The sequence below is a fragment of the Leptodactylus fuscus genome, chromosome 5 (assembly GCF_031893055.1).
Source record: "Leptodactylus fuscus isolate aLepFus1 chromosome 5, aLepFus1.hap2, whole genome shotgun sequence".
NCBI lineage: Eukaryota > Metazoa > Chordata > Amphibia > Anura > Leptodactylidae > Leptodactylus > Leptodactylus fuscus.
This window is the reverse complement of record NC_134269.1, coordinates 28,778,107-28,801,897: the sequence shown is the minus strand read 5'-3', so window position 1 is coordinate 28,801,897 and position 23,791 is coordinate 28,778,107. Positions and strand designations below refer to the sequence as shown.

General features: G+C 42.4%; 1 protein-coding gene across 1 annotated transcript; it reads right to left on the bottom strand.

Moving 5' to 3' along the window:
- Nucleotides 1-20,621: 20,621 nt before the first annotated feature.
- SFTPC (surfactant protein C) lies at nt 20,622-23,161 on the bottom strand. The gene is made up of 5 exons (XM_075276110.1): nt 23,123-23,161; nt 22,456-22,608; nt 21,880-21,999; nt 21,323-21,430; nt 20,622-20,782 (listed from the first exon to the last, which is right to left on the bottom strand). Exons 1-5 carry the CDS (start codon nt 23,159-23,161, stop codon nt 20,669-20,671), a joined length of 534 nt encoding a protein of 177 aa, XP_075132211.1. The 3' UTR covers nt 20,622-20,668.
- Nucleotides 23,162-23,791: the final 630 nt, after the last annotated feature.

Below are 23,791 nucleotides of genomic sequence, written 5' to 3'. Positions count from 1 at the left end.
CGTGTGATGTGCGGGAAACCCTACATCTCAATGCACAAACAAGTACCGTAACTGGGCATGACTGGCATATGAACCCTTTCCAGCCTGTTCGGGCAGGCGGTTTGGCATTCTTTGCCCACACACAACTGTAGGCTGTGGAAAAGCTCCAGAGACGGTGGCTCACTTCATTATTAGGGGGTGTTCACACATCGGAACCCTCCTGAAGGTATATTTACACGTTGCGGATTCTGTCCCTGATTCTGCAACAGATTCCGCCCCAAATCTGCTTCCCTTTATTTTCAATGGGAGGCAGAGATTGCAGGAGGATACAGAAAAAAATAAGCGTCCTGCTTCATCTTACCGCTGGCAGACGCAACCGGCTACGGCGCTGGAATTTGAGGGCAAGATAGGCAAAATACAGTGGCACGCTTCTCCAAATTCAGCGTCGAATTCTGCTTCAAATTCCGCATCAAAATCCTCGTCTGTTTTTGACAAGCACTAAAAATCTGCTTCAAGTTCCTAAAGCAGAAATTTTCTGCTTCTCAAATTCGATGTCAGATTCCTACATGTGAACATACCCTTAAAGGGATCAACCACTATTTGGACAAATTTCTGTATCTGTCCCAGCTGAGTATATACCTTTAACAGAGGGAGAATAGAGCGCAGCTATAAAGAGAGTTTATTGCACTGGAGGACCTGGACAACCCATTTGGGGAGATGGATGAACATTTCCTACAAAAGTTTTGGCATTTTGTGGCATAAAAGGATTACTAAATCTCCACCATTGATTTAAATAACTGTGTAATACTTTATTTCTCCTGTGGAGGTGCTGCAGGAAAACTGAGCAATGGCTGATAAACTTCCTTACAGGTAGCATTTGCTTATTGGCTCCCTTTTGGACAGTACCATGCCCCCTTTCTTGTGACTTCGCAATGAAATGTGCTCTTTTTTTGGACATGACTGGGATATAAAATGGCTGCTAGCCCGATACGTGGGGGAGTATACAGTTATGGTCAGGAAACTTACCTGCTTTTCCTAGAGTCTGGGAGGTCACCCCTTTTTTTGGGACATTAAGTAAGAGTTGGCAAACATAGAAAGGGAGCTAAGATGAAGCAACCTGGGTCCCAATACAGTGGCTGATAGGTCTGGGTGCTGGTTATCCCCTTTAAGCAGGGGTGGGACGAGGGGGTAGGCACGGTAGGCAATTGCCTATGGCTCTAGTAAGAGGGGTACCATTTTTTTTTTATTTCAAAATTTAAGAGTGGTGATGGATGGAGCTGGGATTCGGCCTCAGGCACATGACGGTGTGTGCAGGCCGAGGAAGGAGTTAAAACATAGCTGCTTACTTCCAGCAACAGCGCTACTTTTGTCCACAGGTGACGTCCGGTATTGCAGCTCAGCTCTATAGAAATGCATATGGCTCAGCTGTAATACCACACACGACCTGTAGACAGGAGTGGCACTATTCCTTGGAAGGAAGCAGGCCTGGTTTTCAGACGACTCACACCATATTGACAACCTCTTGCAATCCCGTAAATGGATCTTTGGTGATTTCATCATGGAATGGGTGTATCCTGATCATATGCCCTGTTCACACTGACAGGATTGTGACAGGACTGAGCATGTGATGATGATGATCAGGATTTGTAAATCCCCTGGGGGATGGTAGATCTCACATATACATTGCTCGGATTCAGACGCCGATACCTCCGGGGCAGGTAATATTAACCTCTGTTATCCAGGGCTGGCTGCGAATCAGTATTGTAAGCCGCCATTACGGAGTATTCACATGATTCTCTGACATACCGCACAGATCTGAAATCCGCAGCATGTCTATATATGTTGCAGGTTTTACCCTTTGCTCAGTAAGGTTACGTTCACACCTGCGACGGTATCTCCAGTGCCTCGTTCTTTTCCGCAGAATTTTTCGTCTGCGGCTCGCTACGTGGGGACTTATCATATCAAAGCATATCCGAAGGATATTGGATAAATAGCTGAACAGTTGGGTCTACCGGCTGAGTCCCCCACTGATCCCGTTGTGTGGGACCCCCACAGATAAGATACTGATGACCTATCCTGAGAACAGGTGATCGGTAGGAAAAATCAATTTGGGGCCGTAAAACCCCCTTTCCTGTCCCCCATTTTACCTACTATGATTGGTGTCTAGGGTTGAGCCGATCTTGACTTTTCAGGATCGATTTTGAAATTCGATCCCGATCTCGATCCCAATTCCGATCCAAATGCAAGTCAATGGAATTTTTTAGGATTGGATTTTAAAAACAATCCTATTCACTATACAGCATGGAATCTAAGAATTGAACGCTTTAATTGTTGTAATCCACGCTGTGTAGTGATTTTTTTTTTAATCCTCTGGCTACTTAGTCCCCCCCTGGTGTCCACTTACCTGCAGAGATGGCTGCTCCGGTGCCCGGTGTTCTCGTTCTTCTTCGCCTCGCTGCCCCCGCCTCCCAGGTTAGGAGACATCACATCTCCCTGCCCTGTACCCGCCCACACTCTCCTAAGCCACAAGCCCCGCCTTCTTCCTAGCTCTTTAACACTAACCTGGGAGGTGGGGGCAGCAAGGCAAAGAAGAACGAGAACACCGGGCACCGGACCAGCCATCTCTGCAGGTAAGTAGCTGCTAGAGATGTTAGCTAGTCTCCCCTGTGCAGCCGGCACACAGGGGGTTAAGGCTGTGTGCTGGCTGCTTCCATTCATTCCTATGGAACCGCAGCGGAGCCTTCACACTGAGTATACAGTCTGAGCGGGGCATATACTCAGTGTGAAGGCTAACATTGTTAGCTTTTCCTACAATGTTTGGCCAGCAAGTAGCAAAGCATTATGGGAAATAATCACCGATCTCGATCCCACCTAAAAAGATCGTGTTCGGAATTCCGATCGCGAAATATTCTCGATCGCCAATCGGAATCCGATCTTTTCCGAACACGATCGCTCAACCTTATTGGTGTCCCAACCCTCTCCAGCTCTGCTTTGCTTTTAGCTGGTGCGCACGATTGACTATCCTAGTTACATTAGTTTTCTGCCGTAGATGTCGCACATTTTTGGGACGAGGCCCTTTATTGGTTCTGCGCCCCACTGACCAGTTTTGATTAAAGTTAGCGGCGTCACCTCGGCTTGACAATTTATTATAACTCACGTCAAAAAAACCCTGTGCGTTATATCAAAAGCCTTTGCCAGCCCCTTACTGGCTTAAGTTTCAACTCGGGCACATATGGCTTCCCGTGGCTCGCCTGTATTATTAAGCCGCTATGTGCAGTCTGCCATGTGTAGAGGTAAAATCGTGTTCCCATCTTATCAGTCTAGACCCTTTGATGCTTCCCACAATTGTATTGGCCTTGGCAGCAGCTGCCTGGCGCTGAGTGCTAGATTCACTTTACCTTCTATTCTTTTCTATGCCCATTTTGCCCAGTGTTTCACCATTAAATCTACAGTAGGGAAATGTATTCGCTCTTACATTACGTTGCCGCTTCGCTGCCCAAGCTTTCAACTTTTCCAAGTCCCTCTGTAATATAATCTCTTCTGTGTCAGTTACCATACACAAGTTTCATTTGCAGATATGGAAAATTTACTGGACGAGACGCCACGGTTTTGTCAGCTGGCAGTGCATGCTGCTGGCACTAGAAGAGCTGGCAGGGATGTGACTATAGAAGGTGCAGAGGGTCGCCACTTATTATAGAGGGGCAGTGATATCTCTAAGGCTGCGGTCACATCTGCATTGGTGTTTCTGCGCCTAATCCGTCAAAAGATCCTAAAAACGGATTACAGCGGGTCATTTATAAAACCCATTGATTTCATCCCCCGTGCGCGTCTGGAGCATTTCCGCCACGTATCCGCTCTTTTGGATGGTGACTTGCAGCACTTTTGCTCCATCCAAAAAATACCCCCATTGCAGAGGTGAACATAGACTTCGTATATTCCCTAATGCTTATAGATCCTGGTATTGTCTCTGTATTTCATGCACATAGATGGGTACATTTTGGGGTGCAGCAGGGGCAAATTTTTTTTAAAGGGGTTTTCCAGCCCCTACGTGGTAATTCATATCCACAGGATAGATCATCAGTAAGTGATCGATGGAGATCCGATACCCAGGACCGGTACTGGTCAGCTGATCCGGGTGCCTGAAACTTCTGCACTGGTCTGACAAGCTGATCTGACTCCTTCCAGGGGCTGGAAACTTCTAGGGTCCATTCACGCTGAGTTTTCAGGCGAGGATTTTAGCGAGGAAAAAGTCCGCTTCAGGAATTAGGAAATTGTTTTTTGAAGCGTTTTTTTGAGCGTTTTTTGAGGCTTTTTTAGTTTGGATTTTTTTCCTCCAGCACAGTGTATGGACCTTGAAAAAACCGCTAGCGGTTTTTGCCAATTTCGCGCCCAAATCCACGACATGGATTTTCCGCCTCCATTGACTGTGTTGGTTTTTGCAGGTGGGATCCACCTGAAGGCCGGTGCCCCACGGGACAGAAATGCCGTGATCAGGGCAACATGGCGGCTCAGTGGTTAGTACTGTAGCCTTGCAGCGCTGGAGTCCTGGGTTCGAATCTAGCCAGGAACAACATCTGCAAGGAGTTTGTATGTTCTCCCCGTGTTTGCATGGATTTCCTCCCATTCTACAAAGACACTGATAGGGAAAAAAATGTACATTGTGATCCCAGCCGTGATTTGCCCGCGGCGGAAACACTGCGGGAAAGATTGCAGCGTTTTACGGTACTTGCAAAGTGGATGGGATTCTTTGCAGAAAAAATCGCAGCGTGGACAGGCTGCGATTTCCAAACCCGTCGCGGAAACATCAGCGGCTTCCCCATAGATATAATTGTAACAGAAAGTCTGCGGAGGAAAACTCAGTGAACTTTCTGTGTTTCCGGCCCGTGGGGCCTGAGCCCAAGGAAGCTTTTTTAGAGCGTGCAGAACCCATAGAACTCTATGGGAGGTGATTTTTCCACGTGGATTCCGACACGCATTCAGCGTCAAAATCAGCGGCAAAAAAACTCAGTGTGAATGGACCTCTACATTAGATGGAGCCAGAAACAAGTAGTAGGTGCAGAGCTGCAGCCCCTTTCACTGCATAGTGGCGGCGCCAGAGCATTGCATCTCTGCTCCTATTGCTCCTTCCAGCCCCATGCATTGGGGTAGCTTCCAGATGATTTGTGAAGAGTCCGGGTGTCGGACCCCCACCGATCATAAGTTCCCTATAAGTTGAAATTCCCGACTCTGTTTTCAACAAGTCATATATCAGGTTGTGTTATATCTTTTCAGCCTTCGCTTTCTTGTGATACCAGAACCATTTTTCTATGTGGCATACAACCGGAGATACAACCCTTCAAAGTGACCATTCCCCCATTTGGGTAAATGCATCAGCTCTGCCTATTTACATTACAAATATGCACTTTCCTAGTTAGACGGTGGCTAAGGAGAATATTACAGCCTGTTTTATAATAAGAAGAAAGTTAGATAGGTTAATAATAGATATAATAGCAAAAAATAAATAAAAATGGGCGTTACCTCTTAATTCAGCATGTGTATATATATTTCTATAAATGCGATATGTTCAGAGAAGCAACCTAAAGCTCCCGGACCCTGGTGGAGAACCTGGAACAGGACCCTCATCTATTACATGTCATTTATAACCCTAGTCTCCTTGTATAGGATGTATCGTCCTTGTGGGCCCCTTTAAGCTCCAGGGCCCAGTTGCAAACACAACCTCTGAATCCTTAAAGCTACGCCCCTGGATATCTCCATAGACATAACTAAACATTCCTCTCCCCCAAACACGGAGAGCTGCGGTCCTTGAGATCAAAGCCCAGGAACAAATTGTAAAACAGAGTATATTTGGACATTGAGGTTGTCTCGCTCTGTTATTTATGGCGAACTGTCCTAGGCCGGGGTACACGCAGACAATTCATAGGAGAATAGTCACCCAGTAGGCGCAGTCACCACAAATACGCTGACATGTCTATTCAGACACAATCACGACAAAGTATAATAAAAACCATGAAATTGCTATGAAAGCAGCTGCCAAATTCAACTTGTAGTTCCGTTCTTAAAGGGAAACCCTGACCATAGCGGATAACAATCCGAAACTAATCGAAAATTCTGTCCTCACAAAGTCTAAGCCTGGGTAATGTAGAAGTCATGATGTGACTGTATCCGCAGGCATCGAAATTTTCTACCCATAGAAAGATCTTAGATGTTGGAACTTGTGAAGAGGGCGACACCAAGTGGTCTTTCGCGGAAGTACATGGTCTCACATAAGGTATCTATTCTGGGGGTTTTGTAGGACTTACATATTGATCACTATGTGATCGTGGGGGTCAGAGCTGGTTGTAAAGGTTGCAGTGAGTTCTTCAGCCTCTTTACTGAATACCAAGCACAGTGCTGTACACATATGTCACAACCGTCCCAGATTCAGTGGAACAGTCCCCAATTCCAGGTCATGTCCCGCGGTCCTGGTCGGCAGGAGGTATGTCCCAGAAAACGCAGATGAGAGGAATACGGTGGTGAAGCAGGAGCGGACAGCCTCTGCCTCATCACTGTGCCCCCTATGTGCTCCGGCGCGATGTGATGACATCACTTACATCGCTCCTGTAGCTCCATCAACACTCCGGGACAACAGACTGTGACTGGGCAGCAGGGGAGCAAGAGAGGTGAGTATCAAATTTTTATGTTAAACTTTAGCAGATGGAGAGGGACATTAAACTGTGGGGGCAGATGGAGGGGGGACAATAAACTGGGGGGGCATATGAAGGGGACATTAAATTGGGGGGCATATGAAGAGGGATATCAAACTGGGGGACAAATGAGGGGGGGCGTTAAACTTCAGGGAAGATAGAGGAGGACATTAAACTCAAATAGAGGGGCATTAAAACTGTGGGGGCAGATGAAGAAGGAGATTAAATTGGGGGCAGATGGAGGGGGACACTAAACTGGGGGAAGGGTAGCTAGAGGGGCAACTAGAGGGGACATTAAACTGGGGGCAACTGTAGTAGGACATTAAACTGGGATCAGCAAAGTGGATGGGACTTTGTGTTAAAATATGTACCGCAGACACGTAGCGATTTACAAAACCGTCGCAGCATGTCAATTATACCTATGGAAACGCCAGCAGTTTCCCTTTAGGGTCAGTTCACATGTGAACCGTGCGCGTGGGTTTTGACACAGAGAGAGACGCGGCGGTCGTGGCTTTCCCCTCCAATGTCGGCTCAAATGAATGAGCCGACATAGGAGGGTGCTGCCGCTAGGCAGAAGCCGCGGCCCAGCGCGCTGCGGCTTCCGCCTTAAGAAAGGGCATGTCGCTTCTTTTCTCCGCTAGCAGCAGCCCACCGCTCGCGGAAAAAAGAAACCCAGCGGTCTGCATAGACCACCATTGTAAAGGGGCGGATTTTGAAGCGAAATTCGCTGTCAAAATCTGCCCCTTTGCCCATGTGTGAATGAGCCCTTAGATATAATTGAAGCAGAATGTCAGCAGAGGAAAACTTTCTGTCAGAAGCACTGTGGGAAGAACCACGATGCGTTGTCACCATATTTTTCCTGCTGTGGGACGCCACGTGGGGCCTAAGGCTGAGGCCCGATGTTGCAGAAATTCAGCCTTTTTTGTTGCAGATTTTGCTGCGGATTTTTTGAGCCAAAGCCAGTGTTGAGCAGAAGGGAGACGTATAAGAACTTCCTATATATTCTCCATTCCCTCCGTAGCCTTTCTTGGTTCTGGTTCAAAAAAATGTAGCAAAATCAGAAGCAAAAAAAGCTGCGTTTCTGCAACGTGGGGCCTCCTCCTAAAATAGTTCTGGGTGTCAAAATTTTTTGTATATTTGAAAGTTTTACATTTTGTAAAGGTGTTAACATATGAAAGAAAAGGATATAAGTCTCGTATGACTGTGAATATAGGATATGTCATTTGTACTGTACGAGACTGCAGGAGAACCTAAACCTATAAGACAGCGGCACAATCGCAGGCTCTTTCCATATGTTTTTCCAGCTTCTCAGTAGATTGTACAGAATAGTAAATTGTGCCAATATGAAGTTCTAGAATCTGATTTTACATAATTTTACTTGCTGCTATTATCGTCTGTGTGAATAGCGCCTAGACACCAATGTGCGAAAACATGATGGAGAAGACATCTGGTCTGATCTGAGGATGGATGAGCAGAAGATGATTCATGTACATTGTGTAATGAGGGTCTCTAGACCCCCAGCAGAGCCTGAGTCATGGCCAGAACACCATGGAAAGTATTTATGGCCAGCTATGGGAACAGATCGGTGACACATAACCACTTTTACACGTAAAACGTGAACTATATAGTTTATATGGTTCCTAGTATACGTGCTGGCGGAGCCTATAAAACGTATTCAGCTGCTACTCTGGACATTGTATTAGTAAAAATATTGAATGTACTGGAGGTGCAGAGTGTACTATAACTTTACCCCCTTGCCGAATGTCCCAAATTTTGTTTAGACTGATGCATATTTTCAGAGACTGTCCCAGCAAATATTTGTCCGGGGCCAATTAGATAATAATGAGGTTATTGCGGTCCCATTGGTGAGCATGGATATTGACGCCATCGATATACATGGCTGCTGCTGCTATTCTGTTTTATAATTTTTATTTTACACCCTTAGGCCCCATGTAGCGTCCCACAGCAAAAAAGAGCCCTACAGTAAAAACCATTGTGGCAACAGTTTCTTCTGCGGACTTTCTGCTTCCATTATACCTATAGGGAACCTGACAGTCTGTGAGGAACGCCCCTCCTGACAGTAGAGTCCATAGCGCTGTACTGTCAGAGGGGGCGTTCCTTACCGCCTAGCTATGACGCTGAGCAGTGAGAAACCAGCATTAGTCTATGGACCAGTACTATCAGAGGGGGTGTTCCTCACTGCTCAGCATCATCGCTGGCCGGTAAGGAATGCCCCCTCTGACAGTACAGCGCTATATACACTACTGTCAGGAGGGACGTTCCTAACAGACTGTCAGAAACGTCCTTCTGAAACTGAGGAACTACGGTAATGGCACCTGGGGCACATAACGTGAAAGCCAATAGTGCGCTGAATTCAGCGCACTGTCAGCTTTCTAGCGGTATATAGATGCCGAGGACCTGAAAGCATATAATATGCTGACATATAGAGACCTCTCTATATACCAATACATTGTGTAGGGCCAGTACCATACTATTACAGCTTGGTATTCCAAAAAATTCTCTATGAAAACTAATAGAGCTTGTGGCTTAGTCATGGGAATCTTGGGTTCAAATTCGGCCAAGGAAATCTGGAAGGAGTTTAAACGTTCTCCCCGTGCTTTCATGGGGTTTCCTCCCAGAATACAAAGACATACTGATAGGGAGTGTAGATTGTGACAGTGACTGACAATGTCTATGGAATAGTAGAGCAGACTACACTATTTCATATAGTATATTTCAAACCCTGCAGATAGGGACGAACACCTTGGAGGCCTCAAAAACACATTCTTGAGGCAGGGTTACCATCCAAGAACAATTGATAACCAAATCACCAGGGCCACCAGAATACCAAGATCTGATTTATTAAAATAAATTACCAAAAAGGAAAACAATCGAGTGCCCCTGGTTGTCACATATAACCCTCACCTGGAGACGCTGAGAGGAATCACACGCAAACTACATCCACTACTGCAAAAAGACAACCGTCTAACATCCATATTTCCGGACCCCCCTCTCCTGTGCTACAGACAGCCACCAAACCTCAGGAATATGATTATTAGCAGCTCACTATCACCTCCAACTAACACAGGAACATTTCCATGTGGACAGAAGAGGTGCAAAACATGCCCTCACATACTGACCACTGACAGGATAGAGATACCAAATTCTAACAGGAAATATCAAATCCGAGGTACGTTCACCTGTAACACACCCAATGTAGTGTATTTAATCATGTGCACCAAATGTCCCACTGAAAATCTGTATGTTGGAGAGACCGGACAGCAGCTTAGAATGCGGATGAATTCACATCGCCATACAATTAGAGAACGAAGAATGGACCTCCCCGTATCAAAACATTTCTTCAATGAGGATCATAATATCACCGATGACATGAAAATTTTGGTTTTAAGAGGGAATTTTAAATCAAAGAAAGAGCGACGGATTTATGAGTATAAACTTATGACCCTGCTTCAAACACTGGAGAAGGGGTTAAATCTGTCACATGGTTTTATGGCATCCTACAGAAATCACTGACCTGAGACCCTGAGAACTGATAAGAACCTGAGAACCTGGAAGTGTTTACATTGTTTCTACCAATAACTAATAACCCTCTACCCCCCTTCCTCCTGGAATTCTATCCCTATGTGTCCTTTTGTACATAAATATGCTCCTTCAGAAATGGTTTTTAAATTTACTTGAGAAAGGAGCCGAGAGTTCCGAAACGTTGTAATCTGTCTTCATTATTAGTTAGCCATTAAAAAGGTATCAACTACTGAAGACTATCAAGTTTTTTTTTTTTTTGCATTGAGATACACATTCTGCTTTATAATGGCGACAATGGCAGCCCCGGTACATTAAATATGTTTGCACAGATTGAACTTTGGATCCCTCTAAACAAAGCAAAAAAAACAAACAAAACCACAACACAATACCTATATACACAACACATAGAGTATTGGCTTAAAGAAGGGCAATTTCCTTTATAACTACAGTCCTATGAAAAAGTTTGGGCACCCCTATTAATCTTAATCATTTTTAGTTCTAAATATTTTGGTGTTTGCAACAGCCATTTCAGTTTGATATATCTAATAACTGATGGACACAGTAATATTTCAGGATTGAAATGAGGTTTATTGTACTAACAGAAAATGTGCAATATGCATTAAACCAAAATTTGACCGGTGCAAAAGTATGGGCACCTCAACAGAAAAGTGACATTAATATTTAGTAGATCCTCCTTTTGCAAAGATAACAGCCTCTAGTCGCTTCCTGTAGCTTTTAATCAGTTCCTGGATCCTGGATAAAGGTATTTTGGACAAACAATTCAAGTTCAGTTAAGTTAGATGGTCGCCGAGCATGGACAGCCCGCTTCAAATCATCCCACAGATGTTCAATGATATTCAGGTCTGGGGACTGGGATGGCCATTCCAGAACATTGTAATTGTTCCTCTGCATGAATGCCTGAGGATTTGGAGCAGTGTTTTGGATCATTGTCTTGCTGAAATATCCATCCCCGGCGTAACTTCAACTTCATCACCGATTCTTGAACATTATTCTCAAGAATCTGCTGATACTGAGTGGAATCCATGCGACTCTCAACTTTAACAAGATTCCCGATGCCGGCATTGGCCACACAGCCCCAAAGCATGATGGAACCTCCACCAAATTTTACAGTGGGTAGCATGTGTTTTTCTTGGAATGCTGTTTCTTTTTGGATGCCATGCATAACGCCTTTTTTTTATAACCAAACAACTCAATTTTTGTTTCCAAAATGAAGCTGCCTTGTCCAAATGTGCTTTTTCATACCTCAGGCAACTCTATTTGTGGCGTACGTGCAGAAACGGCTTCTTTCTCATCACTCTCCCATACAGCTTCTATTTGTGCAAAGTGCGCTGTATAGTTGACCGATGCACAGTGACACCATCTGCAGCAAGATGATGCTGCAGCTCTTTGGAGGTGGTCTGTGGATTGTCCTTGACTGTTCTCACCATTCTTCTTCTCTGCCTTTCTGATATTTTTCTTGGCCTGCCACTTCTGGGCTTAACAAGAACTGTCCCTGTGGTCTTCCATTTCCTTACTATGTTCCTCACAGTGGAAACTGACAGGTTAAATCTCTGAGACAACTTTTTGTATCCTTCCCCTGAACAACTATGTTGAACAATCTTTGTTTTCAGATCATTTGAGAGTTGTTTTGAGTAGCCCATGATGCCACTCTTCAGAGGAGATTCAAATAGGAGAACAACTTGCAATTGGCCACCTTAAATACCTTTTCTTATGATTGGATACATCTGGTTATGAAGGTCAAAGCTCACTGAGGTTACAAAACCAATTTTGTGCTTCAGTAAGTCAGTAAAAAGTAGTTAGGGGAATTCAAATCAATAAAATGATAAGGGTGCCCATACTTTTGCACCGGTCAAATTTTGGTTTAATGCATATTGCACATTTTCTGTTAGTACAATAAACCTCATTTCAATCCTGAAATATTACTTTGTCCATCAGTTATTAGATATATCAAACTGAAATGGCTGTTGCAAACACCAAAATATTTAGAACAAAAAATGATTAAGATTAATAGGGGTGCCCAAACTTTTTCATAGGACTGTATATGAATTCCATGGTGCTGGACATTATTATATGAATTCCATGGTGCTGGACATTATTATATTAATGCCATGGTGCTGTACATTATTATATTAATTCCATGGTGCTGTACATTATTATACTAATTCCATGGTGCTTTACATTATTATACTAATTCCATGGTGCTGTACATTATTATATTAATTCCATGGTGTTGTACATTATTATATTAATTCCATGGTGCTGTACATTATTATACTAATTCCATGGTGCTGTACATTATTATATTAATTTCATGGTGCTGTACATTATTATATTAATGTCTTTGTGCTTTACATTATTATATGAATTCCATGGTGCTGGACATTATTATATTACTTCCATGATGCTGTACATTATTATACTAATTCCATGGTGCTGTACATTATTATATTAATTCCATGGTGCTGTACATTATTATATTAACTCCATGATGCTGTACATTATTATATTAATTCCATGGTGCTGTACATTATTATATTAATTCCATGGTGCTGTACATTATTATATTAACTCCATGATGCTGTACATTATTATATTAATTCCATGGTGCTGTACATTATTATATTAATTCCATGATGCTGTACATTATTATACTAATTCCATGGTGCTGTACATTATTATATTGATTCCATGGTGCTGTACATTATTATATTAACTCCATGATGCTGTACATTATTATATTAATTCCATGGTGCTGTACATTATTATATTAATTCCATGGTGCTGTACATTATTATACTAATTCCATGGTGCTTTACATTATTATACTAATTCCATGGTGCTGTACATTATTATATTAATTCCATGGTGTTGTACATTATTATATTAATTCCATGGTGCTGTACATTATTATATTAATTCCATGGTGCTGTACATTATTATATTAATTCCATGGTGCTGTACATTATTATATTAACTCCATGATGCTGTACATTATTATATTAATTCCATGGTGTTGTACATTATTATATTAATTCCATGGTGCTGTACATTATTATATTAATTCCATGGTGCTGTACATTATTATATTAATTCCATGGTGCTGTACATTATTATATTAACTCCATGATGCTGTACATTATTATATTAATTCCATGGTGCTGTACATTATTATATTAATTCCATGGTGCTGTACATTATTATATTAACTCCATGATGCTGTACATTATTATATTAATTCCATGGTGCTGTACATTATTATATTAATTCCATGATGCTGTACATTATTATACTAATTCCATGGTGCTGTACATTATTATATTAATTCCATGGTGCTGTACATTATTATATTAACTCCATGATGCTGTACATTATTATATTAATTCCATGGTGCTGTACATTATTATATTAATTCCATGGTGATGTACATTATTATATTAACTCCATGATGCTGTACATTAGTATATTAATTCCATGGTGCTGTACATTATTATATTAATTCCATGGTGCTGGACATTATTATATAATTCCATGGTGCTGGACATTATTATATTAATGCCGTGGTGCTGTACATTATTATATTAATGCTAAGGTGCTGTACATTATTATATTAATTCCATGGTGCTGGACATTATTATATTAACTCCATGCCACTGTACATTATTATACTAATTCCATGGTGCTGTACATTATTATATTAATGCCATGGTGCTGTACATTATTATACTAATTCCATGGTGCTGTACATTATTATATTAAATCCATGGTGCTGTACATTATTATACTAATTCCATGCTGCTGTACATTATTATATTAATTCCATGGTGCTGTACATTATTATACTAATCCCATGGTGCTGTATATTATTATATTAATGCCAAGGTGCTGTACATTATTCTATTAATTCCATGGTGCTGGACATTATTATATTAACTCCATGCCGCTGTACATTATTAAATTAATTCCATGGTGCTGTACATTATAATATTAATTCCATGGTGCTGTACATTATTATATTAATTCCATGGTGCTGTACATTATTATATTAACTCCATGATGCTGTACATTATTATATTAATTCCATGGTGCTGTACATTATTATATTAATTCCATGGTGCTGTACATTATTATATTAACTCCATGATGCTGTACATTATTATATTAATTCCATGGTGCTGTACATTATTATATTAATTCCATGATGCTGTACATTATTATACTAATTCCATGGTGCTGTACATTATTATATTAATTCCATGGTGCTGTACATTATTATATTAACTCCATGATGCTGTACATTATTATATTAATTCCATGGTGCTGTACATTATTATATTAATTCCATGGTGATGTACATTATTATATTAACTCCATGATGCTGTACATTAGTATATTAATTCCATGGTGCTGTACATTATTATATTAATTCCATGGTGCTGGACATTATTATATAATTCCATGGTGCTGGACATTATTATATTAATGCCGTGGTGCTGTACATTATTATATTAATGCTAAGGTGCTGTACATTATTATATTAATTCCATGGTGCTGGACATTATTATATTAACTCCATGCCACTGTACATTATTATACTAATTCCATGGTGCTGTACATTATTATATTAATGCCATGGTGCTGTACATTATTATACTAATTCCATGGTGCTGTACATTATTATATTAATTCCATGGTGCTGTACATTATTATACTAATTCCATGCTGCTGTACATTATTATATTAATTCCATGGTGCTGTACATTATTATACTAATCCCATGGTGCTGTATATTATTATATTAATGCCAAGGTGCTGTACATTATTCTATTAATTCCATGGTGCTGGACATTATTATATTAACTCCATGCCGCTGTACATTATTAAATTAATTCCATGGTGCTGTACATTATAATATTAATTCCATGGTGCTGTACATTATTATATTAATACCACAGCGGGAAGTCACAAGACAATCTGAACAACCATTATGCCCCGGATCTACAAATAGCTAAATTGCTTTCTGAAGCTTTTGTTCTTCTTCTGTCTCTGAACCTGATGAAACTTCCTTATCATTAGTTGTTTAAAGAAGTACCGTAGTTGGTGAAAGTATGCCGTCTGCAAACACTTTTATACTCCACAGGGACGATCACTTCTCAGTCACTGCTGACAGCCATGTACATCTATGTATGTAATGAGATGCCGATATTGGCAAATGATACAAGTCTCCAACTACACAAGTGCTATGAGAAGAGAAGACCTGGAAATGATCATTTCACTTAGTTTTCCTAGTCACAGTTCGGTGTTGTTTGCACCGGTTACGAGCTCTTCGCTGATCCTCTCTCCAGATTCCTGGATGAATGAAGAGCTGACATATGTGAAGTACAATAGTAAGTGTCTTCCATCTTATACACTTTATTAATATAGAGCATTTACTTCTAGTAAGCGGCCATTTTCTTGTGGCCTGTGGGCATGCGCATTCGGCTCTGCCCGAGGCCTAGAAGTTTGACCACCAGCGCCAGAGGAAGACGCGTGAAGAGGCCATTCCTGAAGAAGATGAAGGCGGCGCTGGAGAGTTCTCTCGCAGCATTGGGGACACCTCCAGTGCTGTTTCAGTGCTGGGGCCCTGCATAACTTATTTGCATACCGACGAAAACCGAGATTTATAATGAATGGCGGCGCGGAGAGGAAATCTAAAGGTAGGAGAAGAATAGCCTTTCTTAAGGCTATTCCTATGTGTCAACCAGAAAAAATTAGATTTTAATGGTAGAATCATTTTAAGAAAGGCTATTCTTCCCCTACCTTTAGATGTCTTCTCCGCACCATGTTTTGGTAGAAGTCCCAGTTTTCTTCTGTATGCAAATGAGTTCTCTCGCAGCACTGGGGGCGGGCCCCTGCACTCAAACAGCACTGCGAGAGAAAGCTCCAGTGCCGCATCTATCTTTGCCTGAAATAGCCTCTCACCGCGACTTCTTCCGTCCTGGGTTTCAAACGTCTAGGCATGCGCAGTCAGCTCTTCCATCGGGCCTCGGGCAGAACCCTGCTGCAGGACAGTCTGTGTTCAGTTTATTGTCAAGATATTATCCAACTGTTGCCCATACTGTACACTACGATATTAGAATGGAGTCTGTGATAGCAGTGCTATGGAAACCTGATATTGTGACCCATTACCTTCACCATATCGCACTACATAATGTGGTGTGGAAGTCTGTGACAAGTGTGACATCTATAAATACACCACTGTTACCTGCCCTCGCCTACATGACTAGATTAGTATATGTCACACTTTAATATCCATTCTTAGTACTTTACAAGTGTTTTTTGTATGTTTTTTTCCATAGCTATTTCTCCTGCTGTCATGGAAACTGGATCGTTCTGCTCTGTGCATTAGCCCCGTCCTCCATTACTGGTAGCGACCACATATGTATACACTCAGTATCTAGTATAACATATGGCAAGAGAACCAGACGGGAAGGATGTTACATAAGAAGTGTTATACAATGTCACAGTCATCCATAATGGAGCTACTCGGGAAGAATTGTCAAGGATTTACAGTAACATTTCTACAATATTAAAGAATGAGTCTATCCATCCATCCAATATCTATCTATCTATCTATCTATCTATCTATCTATCTATCTATCTATCTATCCATCCATCCATCCAATATCTATCTATATCTATCTATCTCCTATCTATCTATCTATCTATCTATCTATCTATCTATCTATCTATCTATCTATCTATCTATCTATCTATCTATCTATCCATCCATCCATCCATCCATCCAATATCTATCTATATCTATCTATCTATCTATCTATCTATCTATCTATCTATCTATCTCCTATCTATCTATCTCCTATCTATCTATCTATCTATCTATCTATCTATCTATCTATCTATCTATCCATCCATCCATCCATCCATCCAATATCTATCTATATCTATCTATCTATATCTATCTATCTATCTATCTATCTATCTATCTATCTATCTATTATCTATCTATCTATCTCCTATCTATCTAAATATCTATCTATCTATCTATCTATCTATCTATCTATCTCCTATCTATCTATCTATCTATCTATTATCTATCTATCTATCTATCTATCTATCTCATATCTATCTATTTCATATTTTTATCTGCCCAGATTGTGGAGAGGTAAGTAACAGTGTTTTTTATGTTTCTTACCTCTCCCGGGCTGCTGATCATTATACTCAGGGGGCCCAAAAGACCCCCGTGTATAATGATAGCAGCGGTAGCGGCTGTGACCGGGCCCCTAATGTCCCGGGCCCTGTGGCAGCTGCCTCCGCTGCTATGACGGTAGTTACACCACTGTGTGGCAGATTCCAATGTGTGAACCTAGCCCAATAGCTCATTGATATGTGCAGGGTATTCTGCGGCCACATGTGTTGCCTCTCATGGCAGGGCTTCCAGCTGGCATGTTTCAGCAGGATAAGGGCCCCTTCACACGGCGTATACGCTCACTGCTTTGGAGCGTGTAAACGTTCCGTAGCAGCGGCGTCTAAAAGCAGATCGCATTGTTTTCTATGGGAGCCGGCAGACGCGCGCTCGCCATAGAAATGAATGGGCTGCTTTTTCCATTCATTTCTATGGGGAGCGCGCGTCTGCCGGCTCCCATAGAAAACAATAGGAACTGCTTTAGACGCCGCTGCTACGGAACGTTTACACGCTCCAAAGCAGTGAGCGTATACGCCGTGTGAAGGGGCCCTAATGCTCGCCCATAAGGGTTTCCCAGGAATGTGTCCGCCAGATTACATTTCCATGGCCTACCAAATTTATTGCCAAAGGAGTATTCAAGGATGAGATGGGCCGCAGCTTCACAATCTACAAGTGTGCAGAGTCTACAGGCCCGCTGTATCAACTGGGGCAAATATGTCACAAGACACCATATATACACCAGGTGTATATGTCATATGTCCATGCTCATATATATGGGATTTTGTTTCTAGTGCCAGACTCCCTTTTCCTCCTTGTAAAAATGGGACACCATTGCCAGCTAGCTGGTCCATGTGGTCACCTTGAGGCCACCAGAGGGTCCTCAATGTTACAGAAAGGGTTCCTGAGTGGAGAACACCTCTATGACGTCCATATGCCCTAATAGGTTATAAGCACATAGATTTTCCTTATAAGACAACCCCTTTAAGTGTTGTACAACTATTACCAGACTTTTGCTACTAGTGTCTCCTGGAATTTACAAGGCAGCAGGTTCACGGATCCAGTCTGCGGAGTGCAAAGTGTTTATACCCAGTGATGGGAACTTGGACCCCTCTTGATATAGGACAGATGTGAGATCAGCCTTCCCAGTAATACTATGCGCTGCTACTCATTGTCTCTGCCAAGCTTTGAAATGTTTTAACATTCGCCTCAAGCGCCCACCTTCTGGTGACTTCATCTTCTTGGCGTCCGCATGTCCTCATACAACTCCGGGATATTGCACAGACCTGGTTGTCTTCAATGGCTGGTGATGTGCAGGCAGCGCGCCGCTCCATGTCAAACAGACAACCCCTGTCTCCTATATACAAACACAATAGAGAAGGAACACGGCAAAATAAACTATTCTCAAATAAACACATGCAAATATGGACCATAAAAGTAGTCTGATGGCTTCTGTTGGGGCCTAAAAAGGGGAGCACCAGCTAACGTTGGCCTTGCATCCTTTTCATATAAAGGAACTCCCTTGCTGACTTAGACTTAGAAACTTAGAAAGGTGCAAACCGGGCACATAAGCCACTCCAGGGGTGCCAGCAATGGGACCTGTGACCACCATAGCTGTAATTGTACAGCAGTATTAGGGCGCGTTCTGGGCACATCCATCGGGGGTTAATTGCCAGGACAAGTCTTTACTAAATTAGATTGCCCTTAGACACCCTTGTCCTCTGCAATTACCTATAGGTGCTCTCGGCCAAGAAAATTGCCAAACTGCATCATGTGAGCGCCATGACAGCTTGAAGAATACGAAATGCCATTCAAAAGCCAAGTGCTGGACAAGGAGATGAAAGTCAATAGACTGGGCTCTGATGGGTGCAAATGGGTTTGGAATGGAAAAGGGGGCTAACGGATCGAGAAATTGAAGGAAATGTCAAGTTTGGTGGAGGAAGCCTGATGATATGGGGTTGTTTCACTGCAAAAGGTGTTAGATACTTGACCAGGATCGATGGTGGTCTCTATGCTGAGCTATACAAGATGAGTTACTTCGTACACTCAAGTACTATGGATATGAAAAGGACAACATAGTGTTCCAGCAGGGCAACGACCCAAAGCAGATGGGAAGATTATAATTTATCATATGCTAAATAGTTACAAGTCACATTTATGTATGAGATAGTCAACATGATTGTCTATAAGATGATGGTAGTCTCACGTTCTAAGCTGTAGTGGATGGTGAGATATGGAGCCTTAGTTTGCTTACCTGCTAAGCTTCCTTCCGCCTATCCCAGTCTCTAGCCACACCCTTCCTGAGCAATGTTCAGTTGTGTGTTTCATGATCTTCTGTTTGGATGCATGCTGTCCTTCTGTCTGATGCCCAAGTCAAGACTGTAATCCTTTTGACACATTTGTCCTTCTGTCTGGTATCCTGTGTGGATGACTATGTCTATCTACTACAGATGTTTGGCTTATGGGTTTATGCTATGTTTGTATCTCTGCTATCGGTGGGTTTTGGACCTTCTGCTATGAATGTTTGGCCTACGGACTTCTCCTATGTTTGTACAACTGTGGCTTCCAGACCTTCTGTTATATCCGCTACCTGTCCTGATATCCTGCTTTGGATTGTGTTAGACCCGGCCTCTCTTATCTGTATGTTCCATACGCCTTGCAGCGAAGTCCAGACCCCTATACAGGGTGTAACGTATTGTATGGTACTGTTACGTGGGCACCACTCTATAATATGCCTATGAGCACTGTATGGCAATTTGTATATTTTCCGATACCATTGAATGGTGCCCGGCTTGTTTTATGACACAGCTACCATATATAACCTCCTGTATATAGATTTCCCATCTGGACGCCCCAAGTCCACAGATCACAGTCAAAGTTGAATGCTGAATATTTTATTTTGCAAAAATTTCATTTGTTTCCATAATGGCAAGAGAAAAGGCACATTGAATGTACAAGTGTATACAGGGTCCAAGGTTGGAGCTTCACATAGAAGAAGGCAGGCACATGCAGGCACACAGTGTGTACAATATGGCGGTATTTTATGATGATGTTGCATCGGTCTGTGGCTATAGGTTACAATGTTGGCATTTTGAAAACATGGTCGTCTATACTTGGACAGTAAGGATGTATAAGTATAGCGGGACTATATGAACTATAGTCTGCAACATGCAGGTAGACGGCAGTACATGGACACGTGTGAACATTTGTACATGGACAAGGCAAACAGAGGTGTGTGGAGGACACAGGCGGTCACACAATGTTAGGTCCAGTAGACTGGCAGGTCTCCGCACAGCACTCGGATGGTCGTGCCCAGGATGGAAGGATCCGTCACCTGCTTAAGGGGGTCATTCAGCTTGACAGTCTCAGTGCCCATCTAAATGAAAAAATATATATATATACATATATATAGAATATATATAATGTTGAGGTTTAGTAATCAGATTTCTTCTAGAAAGTGATCCTTAGCTATAAAGTATAGAAGGTTAAGCATTGAACAACTGCGGAGGAGGGGGAGGGGGGGATCAGCAAAGTGACTACTGACAACCAGTTACTTCTCACATATCCAGACTTGAATGCAATTGTTTCCAGGAGCTCACCACCCACAGCCAGGACCCCTGCAGATCAGCTGTACCGAGACAAGTAATAACATGTTGGACGCCATGCTACTCTCCGGCCATACAATGTGCACTACATAAACCCACAACGACACACTGTATGGCAAGAGAGCAGCACAGCCCCTGGAATTGTTAGCATTACTTGTAGCCGCGCTATTCTGGAAAAGCTGATCTGCAGAGGTCCTGGCTGTCAGATCCCTGCAGATGTAATATTGATGGGTTATCCTAAGGGCAGGCCATTAATATTAGAAATTGTTTTAGGAATACTGCCCTTTGATTCCTATCATATAGGATTTTACCTTGCTCATGAATTTCTCGGCAATGCTCTGAAGAGTCTGTACGCGTTCTGACTCCATATGTGTAATGTAGCATGCGTTTCCAGGGTGGGGGCGAGTGCAGATCAACAGCTGGAAAAAGAGACACAGTTTATAAAATCTATCTAGATTACTGTCAGCTTTCCAGCAGTATATAGAACTGCCTGTGCCCAAATCGATGAAAGGTCCTCTTTAAGGTTCTGACTATAGTGCAAATGCTATACCTGGTCCCACCGCTGGGGACAAGTAACGTTGTTGTGTCCCATCATATTTATTATATCAATGTATATACAAGCTATATAGGAGAAAACACAGATTTTTCTGCCACAGAATCCGCCATAGAATCTTCCATGAAATTTGAAAATTCTGTATCGGTCAGGCGGTATTTTTTTATATTGCTTCTTTTCAATGGGAGTTCTCAGGCAGAATCCACCTAAAGATTGACCATGACGCTTATTGTATCTGCTCCATTACCTTGACCCCACTGGAGTAGGTGCCCAATTCTACGCCCTCTAGGGATACCCCAGTATTGAACCCGGTACCTTGCTGTAGTCATACACAACATTGGCAGAAGTGTTGATCCCGGGGTTAAGATGAAAGGTTGCCACTCCGGCACTTCTCAGCTTGGCATCCGCTCCATCATGGAGAGACATCTGGAAAATCTAAAATCATAGACAAACGGTTAGAAACATGTCGAAGAGTTTTCTCTGTATTGTCAATGGAGAAAAAAAAAGATGCAGCCCCTTGTCTGGGTTGGTCCCCCTCCTGGCACCCCTGACCCCTGGCACACAGCTGGTTTATGGCGCGGCTGCTGTAGATAGTAGGAGTATTACTCCGCTACAGTCAAAGGTCTCCATGTGATAGGAAAGTAATCCGGTAGTGAACACCTCAGATAAGGACACATTAGACCAGATTACATAGCGGATTAGCAATGGCTGGGAGGAGATAACACCACTGTAGTATCGCTGGATTATGTGGCGCTGACTGTATACAAGTTATTATAGGTCATTCACTAAGTCATTGAGTGATAATGTTATAAGTCATTGAGCTATTATATATACACTCAAACATGACCCATTCAGCTCTGCTACATCTATGGCGACTTGTTCCGTTCTTACCGTCTCTGTGTGTTTCTGGCTCATGTGCAGACCCATCAAGAGGACCCCAAGAAGAACCACAACCAGGACCACCACCACCAGGACCACACACAGGAGCTTCTTAAAACCACCGAGGCATGGGATACGGGGGAGCGGGAGCAGCTCTGAGTATACCTGGGGATGACAGATCAGCAACTGATTTTATAATCTTATACTGATATCTATAGATTATTCTCCGCTATGAGCTAAAATGAGCACTCGGAACCGTATTACTAGGTTATTATACACTGTATACTAATAGAGCATACTATATCATATTAGAAGATTACTATACAATGAGCGCTCTAAACCATATTACTAGGTTATTATACACTGTATACTAATAGAGTTATACTATATCATATTAGAAGATTACTATGAGCGCTGTAAACCATATTATTAGGTTATTATACACTATATACTAACACGAGCACTCTAACCATATTAGTGGAGTATATACTAGGTGCTAAGTGACCACTCTAAACCATGATATTAGTAGATAATACGCTATTTCCTACAATAATAATTTTAGAAGAGCCTTGTCTACTATGAGATTATTAGATTAGGACTGACCCATATCACATACACCCATAGAAGTTTTCCTCCTAATCTGGACATGACATAGTGACGGTCTCGCTGGCTCACTCACCGGTGGTGTGTCCAACAACACAGACTTGCTTTGCTCCATGGTTGCCTGTTTCTTCTGCTACCTGCAAGCTGAATGCTTTCTCCAGGTCTTGGTCCCGAATATATAGCTGGGCCCGTATTAGCGTCATGGCCATGAAGTGCTCCTCAGCCTCCTTTAAGGGTCCTTACTTCTACATGAAATATTTAAGGACAGACGCACTTCTAATATTTCAAGAGGTTTCTCTAAAACATTTTCTAGCAGATGCCGTTGGTTAATGGTTATCTTCCTGCGGCCAGTGCTCAATTCTTAACCCCATATTCTATTGTGCAATGGCAACCTGAGTTTTTGGCAGAGCAGTTACGGATGGTAGAATCCCGGTCACAGCAATTTATCTACAGGGCATGGGGCACAATTCGGGAATCATGTGGCGTGATACTCGGAGCTAGAGCTGGAACCTATATGTGTGTATGTATGTATGGCAGAGGAGGACACAGACAGCTGAGGGCCCCTGTGCAAGGACAGTTCTTGGCCCCCTGTTTTCCAATATTTCAGCATAGTCACCTCTATTTATCTTAATCTAATAGATGGTAGAAAGCAGCTGTCAAAGTAAAAGGGCCCCCTGACAATATGGGCCCCTGTGCAGCTGCACATGTCATATCAGTGTCATGTCCACCCCTGCTGTATGGTCCC

Bases quoted from the DNA above. Each gene is read 5' to 3' on its own strand.
- SFTPC (XM_075276110.1), bottom strand. From the start codon at position 23,161: ATGGAGCAAAGCAAGTCTGTGTTGTTGGACACACCACCG. The intron at 22,000-22,455 runs GTAAGAACGGAA...CTATGATTTTAG, and splicing joins GCCAGAAACACACAGAGACG to ATTTTCCAGATGTCTCTCCA. The intron at 20,783-21,322 runs GTAAAATCCTAT...TTTTTCATTTAG, and splicing joins CCGAGAAATTCATGAGCAAG to ATGGGCACTGAGACTGTCAA.